This window comes from Ambystoma mexicanum, chromosome 11 (genome assembly GCF_040938575.1).
Source record: "Ambystoma mexicanum isolate Mex_15411 chromosome 11, UKY_AmexF1_1, whole genome shotgun sequence".
Classification (NCBI taxonomy): domain Eukaryota; kingdom Metazoa; phylum Chordata; class Amphibia; order Caudata; family Ambystomatidae; genus Ambystoma; species Ambystoma mexicanum.
The window spans coordinates 262,243,309-262,267,962 of NC_090934.1; the positions used below are offsets into that span (position 1 = coordinate 262,243,309).

Consider the following 24,654-nt stretch of genomic DNA (forward strand, 5'->3'; position numbering starts at 1 on the left):
TGTTGAAAAGAGGAAGTTGTGGATGAGTTGTGACAATAGTGAATTTTGGTGAACTTTATAAGAAATGACATATCTCCTGGTGTGTGTTCAGACCAGTGTGGCAGCTGTGCATTAGACAGATCCAACATGCTTCTTGTTGTCTTAGTTTGAGTTCCAAATTGCCTCCTCTTGGGGCAGATTTAGTTTGACAATTCCGTAAAATTTGATTTGGCTGATCTGAGTAGGTTGATGTGATTCCAGGAAGTGATTGGCTATTGGTGATCTTGTGTCTTGGTTGATACTTGCTCGGATGTGTTCACTGATTCTAATTTTTGAGTTTTCTGATGGTGCTTCCGATGTATAATTTATTGCAGAGACAGCTGATGATGTAGATGACAAATTTGCTGTTACAGGTAATGAACTGATTGATGGTGTGGATGGTACCATTTGGTTTGATGATGGTAGTTTTTGTGTTGTCTGCATATTTGCCCATGGAGCACTGGCCGCATTTGTAGCTTCCTTTGATTGGTTTATGTAGCCAAATGGTCTGTGGGTTAGAGGTTCTGGCAGAGGTATCAAGCTCAAAATGTGATGGACTTAATTCGTTTTTGAGGTTTTTAGCTTTCTTGAAAGTGATGATTGGTTTTGCTTCCAATATGGTCGTGAGATCAGGGTCTGACTTGAGAATATTCCAATATTTGGTGAGGGTTTTCCGAATGGTTGAGTTGTTCGAAATGTAATTTGTGATGAAATTGATTTTTCGGTTTGAATCAGTTGTGATGGTATTGGTGTTTGATTTCACTTGTAGCAGTGATTGTCTGGTCCTCGTTAAAGATTTCCGATAACTGTTTTTGACAAGTTTGGTGGGATATCCTCTTGTGATGAATTTATTCACTGTTATTGTTGCTTTTTGTATGAAATAATCAGTTTTGGTGCAGTTCCTTTTGACTTAGAATTTCACCATAAGGTATATTGAGGATGTGTTTAGGGTGGGTGCTTGAGGCATGAAGTATACTGTTGACAGCTGTTGGTTTGGTGTAGAGCGTTGTGCAAATGGTATCATTTTCAATGTAGAAGGTAATGTCCAAAAAGTTTATGGTTGTTTGGCTGTATTCTGTAGTTAGTTTCAAGTTGTAGGTATTGAGGTTCAGATAGTTGAAATATTCTTTGAATGCTGACAATGACCCATTCCAAATCAGAAAAATATCATGGCCCAAAAAATTATATTGTTGAGGTGAGTAAATGAAGGGTGTTGCCAGGCGAATTCTATTTCAAGTGGCCCATGTAAAGATTAGCGTAGGATGGGGCATATTTTGCACCCATGGCTGTGCCTTGTATCTGCCGGTGAACGCCAACACTGTTTCTAAGGCTGATCTTTCTTTTCTACTCAATTACCGCACCCACAATCTCAGCGAGTGCATCAAGAACATTCCCCCCCAAAATGCGTTCAATGCAGAGCACAACCAGAACATGTGCGCATGATCCACGTTCCCGGCCTGGCATCTCGGGCAGGCCTGCATGGAGTCACGGGAGATCCTAGAGAGTCTATATGGGGTATAGTACACTCTATTCAATATTATATATGGCATGCATCGATATCTAGAATTTAGGGAATACTTACTTGTGTGGGAGCACATCCTCCTCCACAAGTCATCCGTGATATCCAGACCAAGTTTGTTGGCATAGGCAGTGCAGGCCAAGGGGGCCCTATCTGGGAGCCTTGTTAGCAGGATTTTATATAGAGAGGAGACTATTCTGCAACTGTTGCTGGGTTTGCTCATGGGGTATCCGGGATTTCCTCTGGGAATGATGACCACATACCACGAACTGCGGCTCGGAATCTGTAATACTGTAACATTTCTAGAGCCGAGCCTGTATGGCCGGGGCGCCACGTCTGTGGGGTAATGAACTTCCCCTCCGGGAATAGATCTGTCAACGCATGGTACCCCAGGCCCGACCAGTGTTGAGAAAGGAATTTGTCGTGAGTGGGTTCCAGCCTGGGGAAGCACTATATGGACAGCCATTTATAATAAGGGCGTGAAGTGGATGTGAGGTCCACGCTGCCAGAGTCGACACAATGGGGTCAGCCGGTGTGACCGTTGTGTATTTATGTTGAAGGATCAGGGTCATAGTCTTGACCTCGGCCGTAGCCAGTTTTTCCAGCTTGATATGGGGGGTGGGAGGGTGTGGGGTATTTATACAAGTATGTGGCAAATTGAGCTTGGGCTGTTACCCAGTACAGGGTCAAGTCGGGAGCAGCACATTCCCCTCTCTCATAGTGCAAAGCCATATGTTGCCATTTCTTTCGAATCGCCCCAGCATGCCACAGGAATTGAGAGCCCATTGCATGTAATTCCTCAAAATATTTCTGCCCCGGCCAAATCGGTACATTTTCGAAAATGTAAAAAAGTTTGGGGACAAGAACAATCTTAATCAACAAGAGTCTACCGGCCAAAGAGAGCGCCACTTGGTTAGTTTAGATTCAAAGTATTTTGCACCAGCGGTGTAATTATTAGTGATCATGGCCGATCTAGATAGTGCTACCTGGACCCCCAAGTATTTGATACCGTCAGGCGACCAGCAAAGGGGGTATTCACAAGTCGGCTGTTGAGTTGCGCTGGTGAGGGGGAATATATCAGATTTTGTATAATTGATGGTGAAGCCGGAAAAGGTGCCTACCTTGATTATGTCTCTCAATATGGGGTCAAGATGAGTGGATGGGTTTTTGACATACAATAGGACATCATCCGCATACAGCGATATTATATCAGGGGGATCGGCAAGACGTATGCACCTCCAGGAATGTCGTGCCCTGACATAGTCTGCCATCCGCTCAATGACCAGTGCAAAGAGGATCGGGGGGAAAAGGGAGGTCCCTGGCGCGTACCCCTCTGTAACTCAAATAAATGCGAGGTCAAGGAGTTGACCAAGACTCTGGCGGTGGGGCAAGTGTATAGTATCTTAATGTTTTGGATCATCTTTGGACCAAACCCAAGACGGCCCACATATATTGCCATGAAACCATATCGAAGGCATTCTGTGCGTCCAGCGTGACCACAACTGCCTCCACCTCCTGGTCTATTCTTGACAGGACATTGAAGAGCCTTCTAATATTGAGGGTCGTCGAGCGACCAGGTACAAACCACTTTGGTCATCGTGGACGAGGTACTGCATAATAGGGAGGAATCTGTTGGCCAGGGTCTTAGCAAGTATCTTCGTCTCTAGGTTCATAAGCGAGATGGGCCTATAGGACTTGCGTTCGTCGCTAGGCTTACCAGGTTTGAGAAGAACTGTTATAATTGCCTCGCGCATTGAAGCGGGGAGGATGGACTCCCAGAGTGCTTCTGACCAGACCTCAAGCAATCTGGGTGCCAGGATGGTGACATGTTCTTGATAGAATTCCGAAGTAAGGCCATCGGGGCCTGGGGCCTTGCCTCGGGGAGATAAGTTATGGCTTTGACTATCTCATCTAGGGTTATGGAGCCATCTAGTTGCTCACAAGTGGACTGGGATATAAGAGTCATGGGGATTTGACCCAGCCGATCTAGGACATCCTGTGTGTTGTGTTCATGTCCTGGGGAGTATATAAGTCGGCATAGAATTGTGAGAATATCGAGAGCATCCGTTGGCTCAATGTCTCGAGTTCCGCTCTGATTTGAGCCAACGTGGATGGTTTTGTATCTGTCGCACACTCACGCTCCAATTCAAGCTTCGGAGCGTTGTAGGTCATTCCTGATGGCTTTTAGGACGCCCGCCTCCCGTGAGATAGCCATGCCCCTGATATAAACTTTAAAGGCCTCCCATCTAACCCCGAGGGAAGTGTCCTGCTGTGGGTTGCATTCAAAGAAGGTCCTTATATCTGAGAGGATTTCGGCCTTGAATACCACGTCAAGTAGTGCTTTCGATTTGAAGCGCCAGGCAAAGCGCTCAGCGTCCCGGGGGTGTGGTCGGACAGGGTGCGAGTTAGTATATGGGTCTGTAACCTTACCGATTAAGTCGCCTATAGTCATAAACAAGTCTATTCTAGATGAGCTGTCATGGACAGAAGAGTAGAAAGTATATTCCTGCGACTGAGGGTGGTGTCCTCCAGACATCACGCAGTCCGAGGGAAACCATGTGTGCTTGTAATCTGCTAGCCGCTTGTGATTGGACTCTGGATGCTGTACCTGTCCTGTCTAGGTCATTATCAAGTATGAGATTCATGTACCCTCCCCAGACTATAGGGACCCCGACATATCCCATCAATATGGAGGATACATTATCATAAAATTCAGGGGTGTCGACATTAGGGCCATATGTGTTCACCAATAGGTACTCACGGTCTGCCAACATGCAATGGAGCATGACATATTTCCCATCAGGGTCTATGAGGCTTTTCTTCAGTACAAATTTCAAAGATTTATGAAGCAATGGTAACACTCCTCTGGACTGTGTGGAATATGTGGTGTAAACCTATTTGGGCCCCATGAGGGAGCCAAGCATGATGCAAGGTGGCTGAGGGCATATGTCTCCTGCAAAAGGAGTACCTTCACTCCTTGTCTCTGCGCGTATGCTGTAATCTTATGGGCCTTAGTGAAGTTCCCTATCCCCCGGACATTCCATGACATCATCTGAACAGCCATACCATTGTTTCAATGAACATCCCAGTGTGCACGGCAGCGCACATGCCAAGCGTCGTCGATGATGAAGCAATGTAGTACAACAAACGCGCGCAGTGCCGTACCCTCTCTGCCATTTAAAAAAAAAAAAACACCCTCCACCCACCCTCACTGCGCATCCCAAACCAGCAGTGTGACAGCCCCCCCCCCCAATCCCTCCGGAAGGTGGACCGCCCCCAACAGGGCCCAACCTTTGCACCGGCCCAACTGGGGCACGCGTGCCACAGGAACATAATAACAAACATTGCAGTCGCAGATGGGTGCGCGTGGCCAACTTATATGGGAACCTTAGGGTTCCACTACATTTCTCACAGTATTCGTGGCGATCGGGCATACCTCCAACCCCCCTTTAAATAAGAGCAAGGTGGCCACAGCTCTGGACCACGAGCATAAGAGAAGAGGCATAGATGGAGCAGTAACAGTGGTCTATAGCTTTTGAGTGGGGTCAGTGGCCACCCATACAGTACGGGACATAAGCAGTTAATTGGCAGAGTTAGTTCAGGCTGCCATAGTGGGGGCGGCCAGGCCGAACAGTCGATTTATGAAGAATGATGCAAACAATCCAATTGTGTTAGGAGTGCTAATTACACATAAGACGTAGAAAACATGAACCCGAAAATAGAGCATCCAACATAGGAGACGTCTCATTGTGTTTAGTCGTTCTCCATTAGGTCGTCGGCGGGAGCATGTAGAGGGATGTGTGTTTCGATGAATTTCACTGCTTCATCCGGTACTGTGAAAAAGTACAGTTTGTTGTTGAAAGTGAACTTCAGGCGAGCTGGAAATAATATGGCGTAGGCAATGTTTCTCTCCCTGAGCAGTTTTTTGACTCCTTTAAATTGTTGGCGCTCTTGCTGCACTCCCATGGAGAAATCTGGGAATATCCCGATGACCTGCGCATCGAGTCTGAGTTCACCCTTTTCATGTGCAAGGCAGAGTATCTGATCTCTGTCCCTATAGCTTAAGATTTTCGCTATAATTGGTCTCGGGAAATCGCCAGGTTTAGGGCGTGGGGCCCGCGCTCGATGGGCCCGTTCAACTGCAAAGAAGGGAGACAGCTCGGGGTCCACTAGTAGGTCCTTGATTAGGTTTTCTGTTGCCAGCTCAATCTGGCCCTTGAGCGCATTCCCCGGGACCCCGATGATACGTATATTATTTCTTCGTGATCTAGACTCCAAAGCATCACATTTGGCCTTGACTGATTTCATGTCACGAACTAGGGTGGACACAGTGTCTTGCAATGTTGTGATGCCTTCCTCATTAGCGCTGATCCTAGTTTCTGCCTCTGTGATTCTGGAGCCCTGCTGGTCCAGTTTGGATCTGAGTGACACGACATGTCTAGCTTTTCGTGGAATGAGACAAAGTTCTTAGCCATAGATTCCATCATGGTAGCTAGATCAGGGCCTGGGGCATCCACCTGACCGTCCGCGTTGCCCTGGCTGGTAGCGGACTGACCCTGTTCAGGTCTAGTTGTAGCTTTAGCAAATTTGTTCATGGTGCCTGTTTTGCCAGTGCCGCTGGATCTGTTGGACATCTTGAGTATGTCAGCGGGTGCCGTGCAGTCCTTACTGTTACTGGGCAGGGGGGCCCGTGCAATTTACGAGCCTTGAGGGCGGTGCACCGAGCAGTAGCCACGCAGAGCAGAAGTGGAAAGGCGACTAGGCACAAGTCGGATATGGAGCTTGGCGTGTAGCGTGATACGGCTCACCTGATGTACAAAGGGGGGACTCAAATAGTAGACGATGAGAACTGGTAAACGTAGGCCCAGTCGATTGATGTATTACTTGAAAGCTGCACCAGGGTATCAGTTGTGTACATCGTCGAAGTATATGGCCTGCAGCCTTCGGCCCCCTGGGTAGAGCAACAGGGCGGACGGTCGGTGGGCTACCAGCGATTTCAGTTGTATCCCAAATATAGCCCACCTCTGTGCAGAATAGGTTCGCCGAGAGCAAATATGCTGGAGAGAGAGAAGTGCAGACCACCCAGCCAAGAGGGGTGATTGTTACAGGGTTAGAGCACAAATCCTCCAGTGTGGAGAGACTTCACATTTAGACTAGGGTGTGGGGTGCCGTGCTGGTAGACACTGCTTTGCAGACCCCTGGGGCCAGGTCAGCCCATCAATCAGGGGTTTGTATCAGCACTCCTCACTGGCAAGTGGTTCAGCCCAACGTGCATTAATGGTGGATTAGGAGGGAAGTGTGCCGTAACTAACGGGTATACTGGAGGTCGAGCAGCAGCTCACCACAGGTGCATTTGCGCCCAAGCAGGCGCCAGGTCTCTGCGTTATTCAGAAGTCCTCAAGGGGGCCAGATAAAAAGTGTGTGTGGCCCGTGGCTCTCAGGCAGGTCTCACCGTCCCATCAGCATATAATGATCACCTCCATGCGTATGTAACAATAGTGCACCTGCTCCAGGAGGCTCACACTGTGAATTCACCCCAATGGGGCCAGCAGGTGTTGCGAAGGGGCCTTGCTGCACGCCCTGCCGTCACGGCCGTCTCACTGCAGCCGACCCGGAGGTCGGGCGCAGCACGGAAGACCAGGCGGGATGTTAATGGGCACGCCACACACCAGCCCAGCAATAACGGATCCTTTGGGGGGGTGGTCACCCAGCACGGCTGCACCCCAGGAACAGTGCCAAATCAGCAGGAAATGTGGGACAGGGGAGCGCCCACTCACCAGCAGTCCCCGCGTCAGGTGGAGGCAGGGGGAGCCGGGGGCGCGAGGTCTGCAGGGGCCCTCAAAGCAGTGTCCGCAGCAAATCTCCTGCCTCAGGCAAAGAGGGCACCCGCAGCCCAAGGGCGCTGGAGGCGCCTCGGTCGGTGGCGAAGGGTGGACACGCCGGCCCAGCACAGTCGGGCAGGAGGCGTATGATCTCTACGGCGGGGCGGTGCAGTCCAGGCCCAAGATCATAGGTCTCTCACAGCTGTCACACGGGGACGGGGAGGCTGGTAAATCAGTGGGTCCGCCCAGCGCCACGCAGCACTACGGCCGACAACGGTCACATCAGGCCGGCTGCGGTGCGAATCGAGCGAGCTGCGGCCAGGCTGATCCGATTTTTTTTTTTTTTTTTCCCATCTTTGGCCCACCACTGCCTGACAGTTTCATCCTCATATGAGCCGAACGCCAGGGCAGGGGGATACTAAGGACCGCCACATTAGCAGGATGTTGGTTGGCTTTACATGGAGCTACAGGGCTAGGCAGCCATCTTTGGGCTGCTCAACAGCACCCCCTGTGCAAACATAATTTAATGTTCATTCCTGTTGTATGCACCTAAAACATCCATTGCTCTTCTGAGCACTACATCTGCTTCCATGTTGATGTAATGATTCTTTCTATGCGATTTGCCTGCCCATCTCTGACTTGTAGTTAAAATTACAATTATGCATTTTTCTTACTTCTAAGCTCTACCCAGGTGTTCTTTGCAGTGCCTGCTGTTCCCATTAAGTGTTTGAGGCATACTTTGATTGTTTCAGTTATATTTCTTTATTTATTGTTCTATTGTTAGGCGCTTATGCAGGAAGTACATACTGTTTCACAACGCCCACAGGGCAACAGGGAGGGGACAAAGGGATGAGAAACAATTAAAATACTTTAAAAATATCAAATACAGTGGAGGGGTGACTGACAAACCTACTATGTCCTGTGAGTATTCAGAACGTGCAAGTGCAGAAGGGAGAGGGAATGGGATAGGTGCAATGTAAGTTAAGTGCGAGCCTCCAATGGTGGAGGGTGAGCCGAGGCAAGTGCGGAGGATAGACAGAAGCTGGGGGTGATTCGTTGTGGAAGGTCAGGGCCCCAGGGATGCATAAGGGCCCTGGACACCAAACAAGTAACTGTGAGATTAGCAGAGGAGGGAGGGAGGGAAGGAGGAGGTGAAGGGGAAAGTCTTGAGGATCTTCTGGATTTAAAAAAAGTTAATCTCAAGACGAAGCGGGAGGGCGAGGCTGTTCCAAAGAAGGGAGCCAGCTGAGGAAAGCGATCGACCTCCTGCCCTCTGTTTAGCCAAATGCTTTACACACAAGGAGTTGGTGCCAGAAGAGCACAGAGGTCTAGAGGGGGAACATTTAGTAAGAGTGTTGCAGAAAATGTGGTTCCCAGCCCCACACAGCCCTGTGGATGATACAGAGGGATTTGAATTTAATCCGTTAAGCAACCGGGAGCCAGTGAAGACTTTTTAGGGAAGGAGAGATGCGGTCCTTGGGCTTGAGGCCAAGGATAAGTCTTGCTGACCTATTCTGTATTAGCTAGAGAGGTTGCAGAGTGGAGGAAGGTAGATTCACGGAGGAAGCTATTGCAATAGTCGAGCCTAGAGAGTACCAGGGCTCGGTTAACATTGAGCTTCTGGGGGTAGGTGATAAAGGCCCTCATTACAACTCAGGCGGTGGACCATGGTGCTATTAGCACCATGGTCCATGCCGGATTCCGCCATGGTGGATGGCAGAATTACCGCCCCATTCTAAGGTGAGTGGGGCGGTAATTCCCCATTCACCATTTGCCCTTCCCCATTTTTGCCCCATAGGGCATAATGGGGATGGGGAAGGCGCTAATTACCGCACCGTAAATTACGGTGCCGTAATTAGCACCAAGGTCACTTAGCGCCCTGGACTTTAACGCCTGCAAAAAGCAGGCGTTAAAGTGTGAATCAGGCGTTAAGGGTTAACGGCGCTGACGGCGCTGTTAAACCCTTAACGCCTGACTTGTAATGAGGGCCAAAAGGCTAGAATACCTTTGAGAAGGAAGAGCTGAAAATGGGACTTCTTTGCAATGTCCTGAGTGTGAGGGAGGAAGGGGAGATAGGAGTCGAAAATGACTCTGAGGTTTTTGGCTTCAGAAGAGGGAGCCGGGGGAGAGCCCATGGAAGTAGGCCAGAGTGAAGGGAAGAAGTCTGATGCAGGGGTCCTAATCGGAAGGATCTCAGTTTTGCTGACATTGAGGCAGATATGTTAATGTTAAAGGATATTTGTACTGCGCACTATCACCACCGGAGTGGTCCCCTGGCACTTTGGCGGTTCTGAAATGGGAAGGGGATGAGTAAGTGGAAGCAAGCGGGAAAAGTGCAAGAGAGCAGTGATGTGCCGTTGGCAGCCACAGCCCGGTTAACACTGTTCACTGTGCTTGGGGTGCTTTCCATTCGGTAGCTGTCGTGTGCTGTTGTGCGAGTCTGTGTGGTTTGTTTTGTTGTTCCCGTGTAGTGAAGTGTGTGTGGTTTGTTGTGTTATAGGGTTGTGGTTGTGTTTGTTTATAGTTTGAGATGTGTATGCAGAGGGGTGAAATTGTTAGTGGTTTGAGTATTGGCATCACCGTTTAGAAGTGATGTGCTAGATTTCCACCTTCTTTCTAGATGTGGCGCATTAATATTTCTGCATTTCTATCTAGATCCGGTACTGGCTAATCACAATCCTTTCTATATATGACACCGACTAAAATGTAACAACTGTATCCAATGTGGCACTGGCCCACTTTCATTAATCCTGTCTATATGTGAAGCAAGCTAGTGTTCACAATTCTATCAGAATTTGGCTTTGATAGTAATCCCGGTCAAGTCTAGATGTGGCACATGCTAACACTTTCAATTCTGTCTAAGTGTGGCACTTGCCAACATTCACTATTCCATCTGAATGTGGCATTTGCTAACCTTGATAATCCTATCTAGATGTGACTCAGGCCAACATTCACTATTCCATCTGAGTGTGGCACATGCTGACATTTACAATTTCATTTAGGTGTGGCACATGCTAACCTTCATAATCCTGTCTAGATGCGACTCATGCTAGTGTTCACGATTCCATCTAAGTGTGGCATGTGCTAACATTCAAAATTCCATCTAAGTGTGGCGCATGCTAACCTTCACATTTCTATCTAGATGCGACCCAGGCCAATATCACGATTACATCTAAGTGTGGCATATGCTAACATACACGAGTCCATCCGGGTCCAGCGCCGGCCAATGTTTACAGTTCTGTGTAACGTGGTACTTAATAACCCTCAAAATTCTACGTAAGTGTGGGACTTGCTATCATGCTAGATGCAGCGCAAGGCAAAATTACAATCCTGTCTCAGATAGACGTAGGCTGATGGTCACAATTCTATCTAAGTAAGAGTGTTGTAAGTGATGTTTGGCAGGCTTTCTGTGTTTTGGTATGGTAATGTAGAGTGGCAGGGCTTTTGGAATAGAGTGATTGCTTTACTCCCCACCCATGCCACACTTACTTATTTCTTTCTGTCCGTTGGCGGCTGGCTTCACTGGCTGACACATGCAGACACCTTCTGGAGCCGCCCATGTTGGAATCGTCCTTTGCCTTGGGGCCCTTAGCCGCAGGGGCTTGCCGGGCAGAGGGCTGCCGTTCAGGTCAGAGAACTAACCAATCATGGGTGAAGGAGCACACAAGGAACGCAAACAGCCCATCACGGATGGAGGGAGGGTTGGGAGGCGGGGGGAAAGGGGGCGAAAAGGAGCTGGTGAAGCGAGGTAACACACAGGCCCTGGGGGCATCCTTCGCGGCCAAAGATTTTTTTTGGACCCACTGTGGTCAAAGAATCCTACACTGCTCACCTGGGAACGCCGAATGGAAGTGGCGTTCTCCCATGGTGCAGCAGTTCAACAGAGCTCACAGGAAGGCACACAGCCAATCACGGGTGGACGGAGGGTTGGGAGGCGAGCGCAGGGAGGGGAAAGGGGTGAAAAAGGAGCCGGGGAAGCAAGGTAACACGTGAGGCATGGGGGCAACCTTAAAAACGGCCAACGATTTTTTTTGCGTCAAAGTGCACCAGGCCTGGATGGCCAAAAGGCAGTCTGGGATGATGGAAGGTGCAAGAGGGTCAGCAGGAGGTTTGTAGAAGAATTGTGTGTCGTCAGCATAACCCTGGATATTGGGGGAGATGTGGAGGGCCAGCTGATTAAGGTAGATGTTAAAGAGCCAAGACGAGAGAATTGAGCCCTGGGGGACACCATAGGTTGAGAAGGAAGTAGGAGAGGAGAAGGTGCCCAGGATGACGTGGGAGGAGCGGTCAATTAGGAAGGAGGTCAGCCAGTCCAGTGCCCGCTCTGAGATACCAAGGGCATTGTGGAGCCTATGTATGAGGATGGAGTGGTTGACTGCGTTATTGTACTAATAACTATTCGTGATACAGATTGGGCCTATGCTAGAGGGCAAGGGGCAAAATGACAGGTTTTAAGCTACTACCCCTGCTTAAATAAACCACTCACCACCTAAATTCTACAAATGCACACAGTACACAAATCCTTAGTCGGCAAGAGCCAAATATCGCTAGTCAATGGCTTGTGCCAAGGGCACATTTTGAGCCCTGCTAGAGGGGATGTGCTGCGCAGGCACATAGTGTTTTATAGTGGATTTGCCTCAAACTTGTTAAATTCTAGGAAGATATAGTATCATCCATTCAAGCAATAATTGGCCTTCAGAAATATATTTACTGGGCTACAGACAAAAGGAATTTACCAAAGGGTAGAGGCTGTAAACATCGACAAATCGTTTTGTGAAAATTTGCACAGTATTTTTTCATTCTTATTCCGAGTCAGCAATTCAATAGTTGGAGGGGAAATCTGCTGGAACTGTCCAACAAAATCTGCAGATCATTTTGAAAGTCTGTGCTCATTGCATTTTCTGCTTAAAAATCTGCCCCCGGATTGGGACATTCTACTCATAGGCTCTCAGGGTTAGGTGGTTGGTTATTGCGGCCTTACTGGCTACTAGGTCAGTAATTACTTTTCACTGGAGGTCACTCATCGTTCCAGACGCTACAGAATGGTTTCCTCAAATGTATGGGAAGTTCATATCTGAAAAGCCATGCATTCTTTGTATGCAAGTCTCCAGGTTTTATATGGCAAATGTAACTCTTGCTTGGACTTGTCAAGAGCCGAAATAAGGACTTTTCGTGTCCAATCAGATTGGGAGCTCTGGGCCTCCTTTTACATCTCTACCTGTGTATTGCATTGATATGTCATCCTGCGGGATATGACTGTTTTGTTTAACTGTCTTTAATCTGTAACATTTTGCAAAATAAACCTCAAGTAAAAGATTGTATAACGCATACCTTTCATATCCGCAGGAGACTAACTTTGGTTTTTTTGTTATAGCAGGAACAATATGAAAGCACAATTGGCTTTAAACTTCCCAGTTACAAGGCAGCTAAGAGATTGTGGAAGGTCTGTGTCGAACATCACACTTTTTTCAGGTAATTGACATTAAATATTGAAGCCTTCGCAATGTAGCTGATGAGTGGGTGTGGAGGAGAAGGAGTCAATGGTTAAGGTGACTACAGTTGCTGAACTGCCCTTACAAGCCAGAAAGAAACCCCAAGATTAGATGGTTTAAACAGCAGACCTTTTTTCTTGTTGTTAAGTAACATTTAGTTGGATTATTCTAAAAATATCTATTGGAAGTCTTATGTGTTTTTACAGGGTGTATACCTGTTTGGTCGCATTAGCCCTCTGATTTCCTGCCACCTGCATGCTTCACTTACTTTTGGGTACCATGACCAATTTAACAGACAGCCTTTAGTCATTGTTAATGTTACAGAGAACCTGCCGGGTTTTGATGTTGATTAGTTGAATCTACTTTTCAAATGGATTGTGTCCTCCCACGTATTCCTCATCTCCTTCCAGCGTCAGCTGCTTTAATTTTTATCGGTAGAGGGCACTGCTTGTCGTCGGCTCAATGTCCCTCGATGACCTCCGTCCTCACTTGAGCATGACGTCACTGATTGTACATATAGCACGCACTGCTCCCGTTACTTCAGTTCTGTTTTTCCGATAAACAGTTCATACGGTGCACATTTGTCGTTTTCGATGATTAGTTTCGATAATGGTGACTCCAAAAACTGAATTCATGAAATGTGTAGACTGTGAGGCCAAGATGTCCATTACGGACCCACACCGCATTTGTCTTTGGTGTCTCGGGCTCAAGCACAAGACTGAGGACTGCAGTTCCTGTTAGTCCATGACCGGAAAGGTGCTTAGAGAGACGAAGGGGAAACTCACTACGGGAAGGCCCCAGTATAAATACCCATCGACGACTCCTTCAAAAGGAAGATCTTCCGACAAAAGGTCTTTGTGGTGTGCTTCAACACGGCCGAAGCGCTCCAAGGAGCGCTTGTGACCTTGAAGTGGTTCCCATCACTCGTCTTCGGCTTCTCGTAAGAAGGCCAAGAAAAGATGTCAGATCCAGCTCAACGTCTTCTGAATCCTCTCCCGAGCGCAAGATAGCATGTCCAGGTAAATCGGCCTCCAAGGCTGAGTGGGAGACTTTTAGTCTTCAAATGTTAAAGATCTTCGAGAAGGCGGCTCCGGCTCCTTCTGAAGAACTGAAAAAGACCCACGACCCCATCGCACATCCTAAGGCCGAGAAGGCGTCTTTCAAAGGCTCTACACCGTCGACTCCACGAGTGCATTCGAAGCCTCGAGTCAAGGAACGGTCTAAACCTCTTACCTCTGTGACTCTGTTGAGTCATGGGTCGACTTCCTTGACATCAAAGCCTTTTTTAAACATTTAACAAAAAAATAGTCCAGGTCATCCATTTATGGGGAACATGAGTCCTCTGATCAGGACACCCCTTGGACTTGAATTTGGAACTCAAAATGTTACAGAAGCTCTAATTTGAAAGAAAGGAACACTTGTGTCACTCTTAAAAGAACGGAAGTGGCCTTGATACCTCTCCTGAGGTCCATTTTGCAACATCAGATCCCTCAGCATGCAGAGGCCTCACAGGTCATGAATAGGGTCACAGAATATCTGGGATCGGGGAAGGACTGCTACAGTTTTTCAGTAGGATGATCTTGCTGACATTTTAGACAAGGGTCCACAAAAGGATCCTGTTTTACCATTTCACTCTGCTTTACAGAAGAGGGTGATGGCAAATTGGAAAACTCTGGATGCGAACCCGGCAGTTAACAAGAATCTCACTAGAAAATATAAGCCTTCTAGTATAGACCTGGATTTGCTATCCAAGCATCCCACTCCCAAAAGCTTGATGGTGCAGGCTGCCACATCTACATCCAGGGCTGCCGCCTATCCAGCTATACCACCAGATGGGGATGAAAGATTTTACAATTTGGCTTAGAGTTTTCTGTTAGTAGCATGGCATTGAAATGTATCAATGCTACTTGTGCCTTAGCAAAGTTTACATTTACGCTATCGGACGTCATTGCCATGGTTGCAGAGCATATCCCCAAAAGGTAAGAAAGGGAAGATTTCCAGAATATTATTAAAGATGGCAAAGAAGCCATGTGCAAGTCCTTGCAATCTGGATTAGATTCTGCCAACAGTGTCAGCAGGGACATTGGTGGCTAGTACTGTGACGCGCAGATTTGCTTGGCTGCAGAAATCTGGCTTTGCGCCTGATGTTCACTCTAGGTTGACCATTCCCTTTGATGGGTCCCATCTCTTTGCAAGCAAGGCGGATGAGAGTCTGGAGACACTTCAGATATCTAAAGTGACAGCGAAGTTGTTTAGCGCGGCAATACGACAGCCACAACAGGCACATACCACTTCCCAAGGTTTGAGGAGTCGGCCCTTTCGGCATTATACATCCTTCGGAAGGGCAAGCGGTCAAAAGAGGTTTCCTTGGGGTGGACGAGATTGTTGTGCAAAGTCCACCCAAGCATCAGTCTTCTTGCCATCAGCCACTAGTGCAACTGCCCCAAAACCTCTCTGAGGCCTTAGTCCACAGGACTGATGTGGGGGGTAAGCTCAGTCAGCATTTGGAAGAATGGCAGGGCATTACTTCCGATGCTTGTGCCTTGCAGACTGTAGCCCAGGTTTACTGCCTCCCTTTCTTAAAAAGGCCTCAAGATCATCCACAAGGGAGCCACTCCCTCAGGGGTCCATATCTGTTCCTTTTGCAGGAGGTCTCTATCCTGCTGGAGAAATGTGTCATGGCCCGTAGGGGGTGCTGGTCTCTGTGGCGCAGTTGGAGACACATTGGTTTGGTAGCTCGGTATTCCCACAAGATGGCACCCACACTGCTGCTCGCATTGCAGTCGTTTCTGTTCCCCTGGCAGAGGCTCCGCCCATTTTCTCGGATGGTGGAGGTTATCTGGGCATGCAGGCAACGGATCGGCACTTCGCTACTCTGCTTAGCGATTGCTTCGTGAGTTCACTTCCAGGTCTCTTCTACTTCTGTTTCCTTGTCTATGTTCTGTCTAACTGTTCGTTTCACCCGTAGAGTGAGGAAGCCACCTGGCATACAGAGCCCGGCATTACGAGAGCCGTTTCTTCCGGGTTGCTCTCGGACGCTATGGCATTGCTTAGCAATGGTGCAAACCTTTTTCCATTGTTAGGCAAGATTTGGAGCAGTACCCTTTGGGTGCACTACAACAACCTTGTCCTCCTGGCAATGGAAACCCAACCTTTGGTATAAGACTGAACTACACAGGTTGGTAGTGTGGCTGAGCAGCCAGGCTCATCTCAAGAGGGATCAATGTGAGCAGTAGGGTGATTACACAGAGATTCACAGTGACAAGTATAAAAAAAAAACACTTATACTCCAGGTTTCTTGATTAAACAATTATGAATGTATTTAAGTCAGTTTGAATAAGCCTTCTTCAGAAGGGGCAATATAATAGTAACACACAAATACCCTCAAAAATACACACTCTTAGTTTCTCTAAATCAGAAAATACCAATTTGGATGGCACACAGACACTCCCTACATCCTCAGGTGACTTAAATAGCTAGGACACTGTGGAAATTAATGTATCACTGTTGCATTTAGAGCAATACTTAGAATCACGTCAAAGAAAAGGGTTATTAGAATAAAACAAGAGATCACTCAGGCTAAAGTCAATTGGGCAAAAGTCTAGGTGAGCTGAAGCACTCTTGCAGGTAACTAAAAGTCTTGCACAATGTTTTAGAAGTATTTGTAGAAGACGTAGAATCAATGTAGGGCCACAAGCTGGTTAGGCTTGTGAGGTAAAGACGCTGTTAGCAACTCCACAAAAGCAACGCAGACACGCCTGAACTGAGAACAAGTAAGGCTAAACGACAAGCAGTAAGCTCTCTTAGACTATAGAGTACCTTTGGTTAGAAGAAATGGTTTCAGCTGGCTTCTGTTCCTGTGTGGCTCTCCAGATCCTTTTGTTCCTGTGCCTCAGTCGTGGGGACAAGAGGGAGGACTTCTAGGGACAGGCACAACGGGACGGTTGTCGACAGAAAAGGACAAACTTCTATTCAGCGGCACTTCGTGGTTTCAGCTCATCGCGTCTCAGCAAATAGCTCCACTGAGGTCTCATGGATACCCTCTGGACATTCCTTGCGGATACACTCTGGACTTTGCTTTCATCTGGGCCCAGCACTCTGTTGAGGTGGCTCAGGCTTGGTCAGTCCTGCTTCAAGGGAGTCTGGGGGATCTTCCTTCAGCACAGGTCCATCTTAAAAGTGATGCACTCCAATCTGGTGTTCCACTCCCTGGCACTTCGGTTCCTGCAGCAGCAAGGAAGTACAGCCAGCTCCGAGAGGATGTCCAGACGATTTCACTTTGGAGTTGATTGGTCCCACCAGCTCAGGGTGAGAAGTCGTCCTTGCAGGATTCCAATTCGGAGCTTCAGCACAGCAGCAGGGCTTCACCGGGCAAACCAACGTTCCAGGAGTTGCAGCAGGCGTCTCTTCCAAGTTCTTCTTTGGATTCCTTCGTTCAGTGGTCGACTCTGCCTTCCAAGCACAACACCTCGCCTTTTATGCAGGTTTCTCCCATTCATTTGCAGCCTAGCTGTCACTCACATAGCAGAGTGGCTATCCTCCAAAGACAGCCAGCCGGCCAACCACCTTTGGGTGCATTCCTGTAACCAAGGGGATTAAGCACAGGGAGTTTCGAGCACCTCCCTCGCTTCCTGTCCCTGCCAGACATACTACAGCCAGAGGCAAGCTTTACTCATGAATCCCACCAAAGACAAAATGAACAAAGGGACCAAACCTGGTTTGGCACGCAGAGTAAATCTCAAGAAGGACCTTTGCAGCAAGAAATGGCGAAAAAAGACGACCTGGGCCATTTTGACAAAATGGGCACCCATGTGTGGTTTACCAAGGCTGTAATTGCAGTCCGCGGTAAAAACAACCAATGGTAGTAAAAAGTAAACCACCGCCACCAGCCATTAATTGTAGAAAGGGTCACATAAAAATGCTACATGAGAAACTAGATAAAAGCGATACTAAGTAACCCCTCCAGCACCATATTGTAAGATAGTGTGCTGGGTCTAGAAAGTTACAAATGTAAGTAAAATCAATTTCACTTCACTGTTCTTGGAAACAGTAGTTTCACCAAGAGAAGGTATTTAAACTTTTGGGAAATCTAAGAGAATTCCTTGTGCCACTGCACTGAAGGTGCTGTGTGTCAGAATGTAAAGATGATGCCTTTGGAGTTTGTCAGACTCCATAACCAAATCACACTAAAATACATGAGAGAGTGGGAAAAAAGGGTCTAGGCTCCATCAAAAGTTCTGGGGGTCTCTAAGGTAGAGCGAAATTAGCACATTTCTGAGAATTCTCCCTAACACCCATACAGTAAGAGACCGTTCATTTGTACCTCCTTGCCTTCCTCTGATTATCTATTTTGCAGCTTTCGATTCGGAATCTGTCAGCTTTGCCTTATGAAACTGCTTCTCCCTCCTCTTCGGAGCACGGAGCTCTGCGGCTCCTCTCACAGCTGAAGTCTTCATTCCCTACGCTTTCGCTCTAGTAGTCAGGAGGTAGGCTCTCCCTCTTGTCTGATGTCTCCTATGTATGTACTCTTTCTTCTTACTAAATGCTCTTGATTCTCTACCACATCGATTTCAATCTCCGGTCCATCTAAGGCTTAAACCCTATGTGGCGGGGAGCGACATGCCATCCTGAGATATAGACACATCTAACTATGGTAAATCCCTAAACAAGTACTAGGTTTGGTTTGGGCGATCAGACATTTACCATTTTTCTTTGTCATTTAGGATGGCGGATACGGGCAGACCAACAATCGGACAACAGCCATTACGATCCAGATTGACTAGCAGCCTCATCCCACATCAAAGTCAGCTTCAAGAAGTGTTTTCTTCCCCACAGGGTTTCCCTTGGGGCTCTGTACACCCCTTCCTTGACACAGGAAGAGTGCAGAGCCATTGGGGATTTCCTTCATTTCCTCAAACCCTGCACCAGTCCCCCACAACTTCGAACGTGGCAGCTGTTCCAGGTTAGTGCAAGTGTTTCTTATTTCCATTTTGCCACATTCTGGGATTTGGTTTTGACAGAAGGTGCCATAGAGCCGGTACCTGTAGCAAAGAGGAACCAGGGGTGGTACTCCCCTAACTTTTTGATCCCCATAAAGGATGGAGGATTGAGACCCATTTTGGACTTGAGGTACTTGAACAAGTTCCTCAGGAAGGACAATTTAAAATGGTTACTCTTTCTCAGATCCTTCAGGCCCTCCAGCTCCAGTATTGCATGGTATCATTGGACCCTCAGGATGCTTACTTTCATGTGCCTATTCATCACAAGCACAGGATATACCTAAGGTTCCCCATTGGCATTTTGCACTATCAGTTTTGGGATCTGCCATTCAGGGTCACCTCCGCCCAATGGTTTTCACCAATTTGATGGCGGTGGTGGCAGCAAGTCTCAGGAGGGGGATTCATATCTACCCCTACCTGGACAATTGGCTGAGTAGGGCCCGTTCTCCCAAACATGCCCCCGGGACATCTCTGCATCACCTGCCACTCTCTCCACAGACTGGCCTTTTTCCTCAATTTCAAGAAATCCCACATGATACCTTCTCAAAAGCTTCAATTCATTGGAGCAGTCCTGGGTGCTTCCTCAGGGAAAGCTCACCACCAGAGGTGAGGGGTCAACACATTCGGCAGATGGTCGACAAGTTCCAGAATGGCAAACGTATTCTCCTGGTGCCAGAGGCTTGTCTGAGAATGAGGTCTCTCCAATGGGCCATCAGGTGTCAGTTCTCTGTCAAAATGACAGATATACTTCAGGTCCTGAGCTTGATCACGCAGGATCTCCTGTGGTGTGTGTGATAGGAGAACGTGTTGAAGTGGGAACCCTTTTGACAACCATGGCCGGAGATAACGGTAGTTACGGATGCCTCCCTCACAGGTTGGGGAGCCCACGCCAACAATATCACGGTCGGCGGTCTCATCAGAGTCCAAACTACACATCAACCTTTTAAAGCTGAGGGCAATCAGATTAGCCTGATGGCCTTTCTGCCCTCTGCACGGGGGAAGAATGTCCTGATAATGACAGACAGAACAGTAGCCATGTACTTCTTTAACAAGAGAGGAGGTGTAGGGTCACTACCACTGTGCAGAGAGGCAATGCAGCTCTGGGTTTGGGCACTGCAGGAAGGAATCTCACACAGCCATTCAACTCGCCAGAGAAGAGAACACAGCAGAGGACGCACTGAACAGGCAAAGCACAGGCTCCCATGAGTGGGAGCCCACTCAGAAAGTCCTTAAAGAAAACTTTGCCCTTTGGGTAAACCCTCAAGTGGATCTGTTTGCATCCAGTGTCAACAGGAAGTGTGAGCTGTTCTGCTCGGGGGAATTTCCTCAGAGAGAAGCTTTGGGAGGCGTGTTTGTAATTGACTGGGAGTTTCCACTTCTGTACGCATTTCCTCCAGTCCCTGCCATTCCTCACATCATCATGAGGTTGAGGAAGTTCGGAAAATCCATGGTCCGGATTGTGCCAGGAGGACGTGGTACATAGACCTTCTCGACATGTCCATCTACCCTCCAAGTTGTCTTCCCCAAAGAGAGGGAGGTCGCATTCTTCACCCAGAGATCAGGACTCTCATCCTTCAAACCTGGTTTCTTAGAGGTTGAGATACAAAGATTGGGACCTCCCGAAAGACATAATGGAAATGTTTGCTTTCGGCTAGAAGACAAGCAACAAAGTCTCTGTACCTCTGCCGTTGAAATATGTTTTACAGGGTGCAGAGCTAAGAATGTGGATCCTTTTGTTTGTGACACACTGCTGGTGTTGTCCTTTTTGCTTCATTTGGCCAACCAGGGGCTCCAGGTTTGCACTATAAGTGGATGCTAGGCATGGCTATCTGTTTTTAAAGCGCTCTTCAGAGCAGGGATACTATTTCAAGATAAATATAGTGGTTTAGTTTTTGAAATAGCTCCCTAATGTGTTCCCTCCAGTCCCTTCGTTGTACCAGTTTGGGACTTGAACCTTATACTCACATATTCCATGTGCGCTCCTTTGAGCCGATGCATTAATGTCCTCTAGGATGTTAACTCTCAAAACGGTTTTCCTCACGCCCATTACATCTGCGCGTAGAGTCGGTGAACTACAGACTCTTTCGTGTAAGACACCTTTTCCCACCTTTTGCAAAGAAAATGTTATTTTGAGATTCAGTCCCACCTTTCTGCCAAAGGTAGTTTCAGAGTTTCATCTTGCTCAGAAAATTGTCCTTCCTACTTTTTATCCTCCACCTCATCTTTCTTAGGAGGAGGAACCACTGCATCGTCTTGACCCTAGGAGAGCCTACAGTTTTTATATCTCTAGAATGGAGAAGCTTAGACAAGACAACCACTTGTTCGTTGGTTACATGGGTCACTAGCTAGGTATGACTGTGAACAAGCAAACCTTGTCCCTCTAGATTATACTTTGCATTTCAGAATGCTATAACTTAGCGGTAAAGACGTTCTTGTGGGCCTGCAGGTGCATTCTACTAGAGGTCTGGCCACTTCACCTGCTTTATAGAGAGGGGTATCAGTACAAGACATCTGTGCTGCTGACACTTGGTACTCTCTGCATACATTTTCAAAACATTATTGCCTGGACTCTGCATCTAGACAAAAGGCCGGATTTGGGAAAGCTGTACTTCACAGCATTATTGACAAGTACATTTTTGCTCCCACCGCCTTCACATACTGCTTTGGGAGTGTATCAAAGATGAGGAATACCTGGGAGGACACAATCCATTTGAAGAACAAATGACTTGCCACTGGTAATGTTCTTTTCGACTGGATGTTCCTCCCACGTATTCCTCGTCGCCCCTCCCATCCTACCCCTCAGTAGAATTTCCGTGTATCACACCTTCCTCTCTTTTTCGCCTGGTCGTTTTGACCTTGCAAATGTCTGGGCTCTGAAGAGAAAGGAAAAACTACAACTGAAGTAAAGGTTACAGTGTGTGCTATATGTACTGTCGGTGACGCCATGCTCGAGAGCAGACAGAGGCTGTTGAAGGACATAGTCAACGATGCATGGTGCCCTCAAAAGAGAACAATTTTTTGAAGCGGCTGACGCGGGAAGGAGATTATCAAAGATGTGGAATACGTGGGAAGAACATCCAGTCGAAAGAACATTGCCAGGGGTAAGTAATTTGTTCTTCTTAACCTCAGTTTATCAATAGTGTCCAAATGAACATTTCACAGCACAACTATCTCATGGCAGATAGAAAGAAAATAAGTACATCTTAGATCCGCTCCTGAAGCTAATCTGGTCTTCCATAGACGGGCGGTGTATTGGTAAAGCATTCCACATGTTGAAAGCTAGAAAGGAAGAGTAGTCTTTACTTAGATGTGTTATTCTAACTGTGGGGACCATCTAAAGAACAGGTAAGGAAGATCTCAATGAGCTAGTTAGTTCATATCAGTTTTTCTTAGAGAATATGGGCTCCTGGGTCAAAGGCTATCTATTCCATATGGGGCAGTCTCAACCCTCATCCATCTGTCAGCAGGCAGTTAGTGCAGTTGACACACTGCAAAGGTAATTTGCTTAGTAGTTTCATCTGTGAAGGGGAATGTCCAGTGCAGCCTATAGAGGAACAGGAGCATTTTTTGGAGTCCCAAGGAGGCAGTTTGTGTATATAGGTTAGACATAACTAATGGCCTTATTGCCTGAACTCTGCCTACAAACATTGGCAAAGGGAAAATGGGTTTTCAAATTTTCAGAGCACTTTCTGAACCACGAAGACCTGATGCAGCATTATTAATTATCTAAAAGCACACCATGTTTGATTATTCATGATCGGGGCAGCTTGCTATACCACTTAGCTAAATATTTCTGAGCCCGGTGGTTGCAAGCCGATATACCATTAGAATCTCTGAATTTGTTTGATTCATTTTCAAACTGTTCTTTTGTGTCCCGTGATACATTACCAGAAGGCACCTTGTTAAAATATCTGGTGGTTTAGTGGAATGTGGTATCAGTTTCAGGATCAGTGAACTGTTTGCATAGTTATTCAGTGACAACAAACATCTTGATAATCCAAATCAATCTGGTTAGACAAACTTTTAATTGACTTTATAAGCCCACACAATCATGGCTGACCTAAGCCAATCCTCAATAGGGCTCCTAACAAAAGCTTTGGCATCCAGCAATCAGGTTAGCCACAAAAACCAATAGAAATTCAGGACAAAACACAAAAGATGTGTAATGGAATCCTCTGAGGCATTGACTGGTCTAAACCAGTTCAAATCACTAAAGCGGTGCTAAGCTGGGCTCAGTTAACCCATGCATGTACAACAGGGATTTTATGCCTGCCTCGTCATTTCCCTAAACAAAGAAAGGCACTAGAAACAATGTGGCAGACAACAGGACTTAAAATACATTAGTACCTCAATGGCTATCAAAATTGGGCTACTAATGCGGTAAATCAGCTTGCACCCATGCTGGAGCCAAAACTAAAATATAGCTTCCATTAGCCTACTCTCTAAAACCAATTTAGGATGATATAATCGCCATATGGCCAAAATGGTTAGGCTTAAAAAACAATGCTGCACTCTGAGGCATATGATCTACCACATGACCATGTAATTGAAAGGGATTGTAGTAGCAGGGTTACTTCAATAGATTTCCCTCTGGAAAAAGTGTAGGTTTTCCCAAAATGGCACAGCAAAACCCCCAAAAAGGGATTCGGCCCAACAATGACCCTCCGCCCCCAGACATGAACCTGGTGTAACTAATACCCATATGGGTAAGGCGCACATGGCAACACCCCTTTGGAATGTTCTGTTTCTAATTAAAGTGGTCTGTTCCACAGGAGCCTCTGGTGCGTTTTCATCCCTTGAACCTACAAGAGGCTATTGTGCATGACACTCAAATTTGAAAGGTCCTAATGGCCCAGAGTGATCTCCAGCACAAGAGTTCCTTGCCTTCTTGGAATACCTGTCCCTCTTTCCTGTAGAACAAGGTGCTGATGTAGGTGTAACCACTGAAGACTTGAGGAAAGAACATGTCCTTCTTTGTTAAGCCTGTTCACATTTCAGTCTTATTGGTCGCCCTCTTAGCAAGTTGTTTTGTGGTAAGAATGCAGTTAAATCTCAACTCCTGGGATGGGAGTGGTGCCTCTAAAGCAACCGCTTTCTTCCAAGTCACTCCTAATCAAGACGTTTCTAGGGACCTTTTCCTGCACACCAACAGAGAGAATTAATTTCCTATTTGTTATCATAATGGATCTATTAACAACCTGGAATGTCTTAGGAGGGCCACTAAACAACTTAGTGGCCTGCAGAGGACGTTTTGCCTGAACCTCTGGGCCAAAGAAAGTACTGCCTACAACAGTCCTACTGGCAGCAATGCATCCAATTCCAGTACAAAGCTTAGCCCCTACTATAAAGGAATGGACATATTGCAGAGTACTTCGGTCCTTTCTAGGACTTAACCTTCCCCACCTGAAGAGAGACTGAAAAGATGCCTGGGTGTTGGCCCTACGACTGGGAATGTTCAAAAATATGAATCCGTGAAAGATGCCAATGCTGGAAAACTACAGTTACAGGCAAGTAATTTTTTTGGCCATGTTAAATTGCATATTGCCAAATTGGGACAGTTTGGATAAGTTTGCGCAACTTTCTCCACCCGGAAGCGGCAGAAGAGTTATCCTGTTGGTTTGTGGAAGGATAAGAGGTTGCATTTTGGTAACTTCAAATCAACAAGGATTTGACTGACACTACCTCTAGAGCAGTGATTTCAGCTGCAGTAATTTGAGGAAATGCCAGTTTGGTCACATCTTCTTTCACCAACAAGTATAAGAAATGGTTCTTGGCCTTCCATTTGATGGTAATACACTTTTCTC

General features: G+C 47.1%; 1 protein-coding gene across 11 annotated transcripts in view; it reads left to right on the forward strand.

The window, feature by feature from the left end:
• Positions 1-24,654, forward strand: part of EPB41 (erythrocyte membrane protein band 4.1) — a 2,030,480-nt gene that overhangs the window by 1,027,881 nt on the left and 977,945 nt on the right. For 9 of the 11 annotated variants that reach the window (XM_069622988.1, XM_069622987.1, XM_069622991.1 and 6 more), the window contains exon 10: positions 12,734-12,831. In XM_069622988.1, the coding sequence (XP_069479089.1) occupies positions 12,734-12,831 (98 nt within the window). The remainder of the gene's footprint in view (positions 1-12,733; positions 12,832-24,654) is intronic. The other 2 variants (XM_069622989.1, XM_069622997.1) reach the window with 1 other exon arrangement.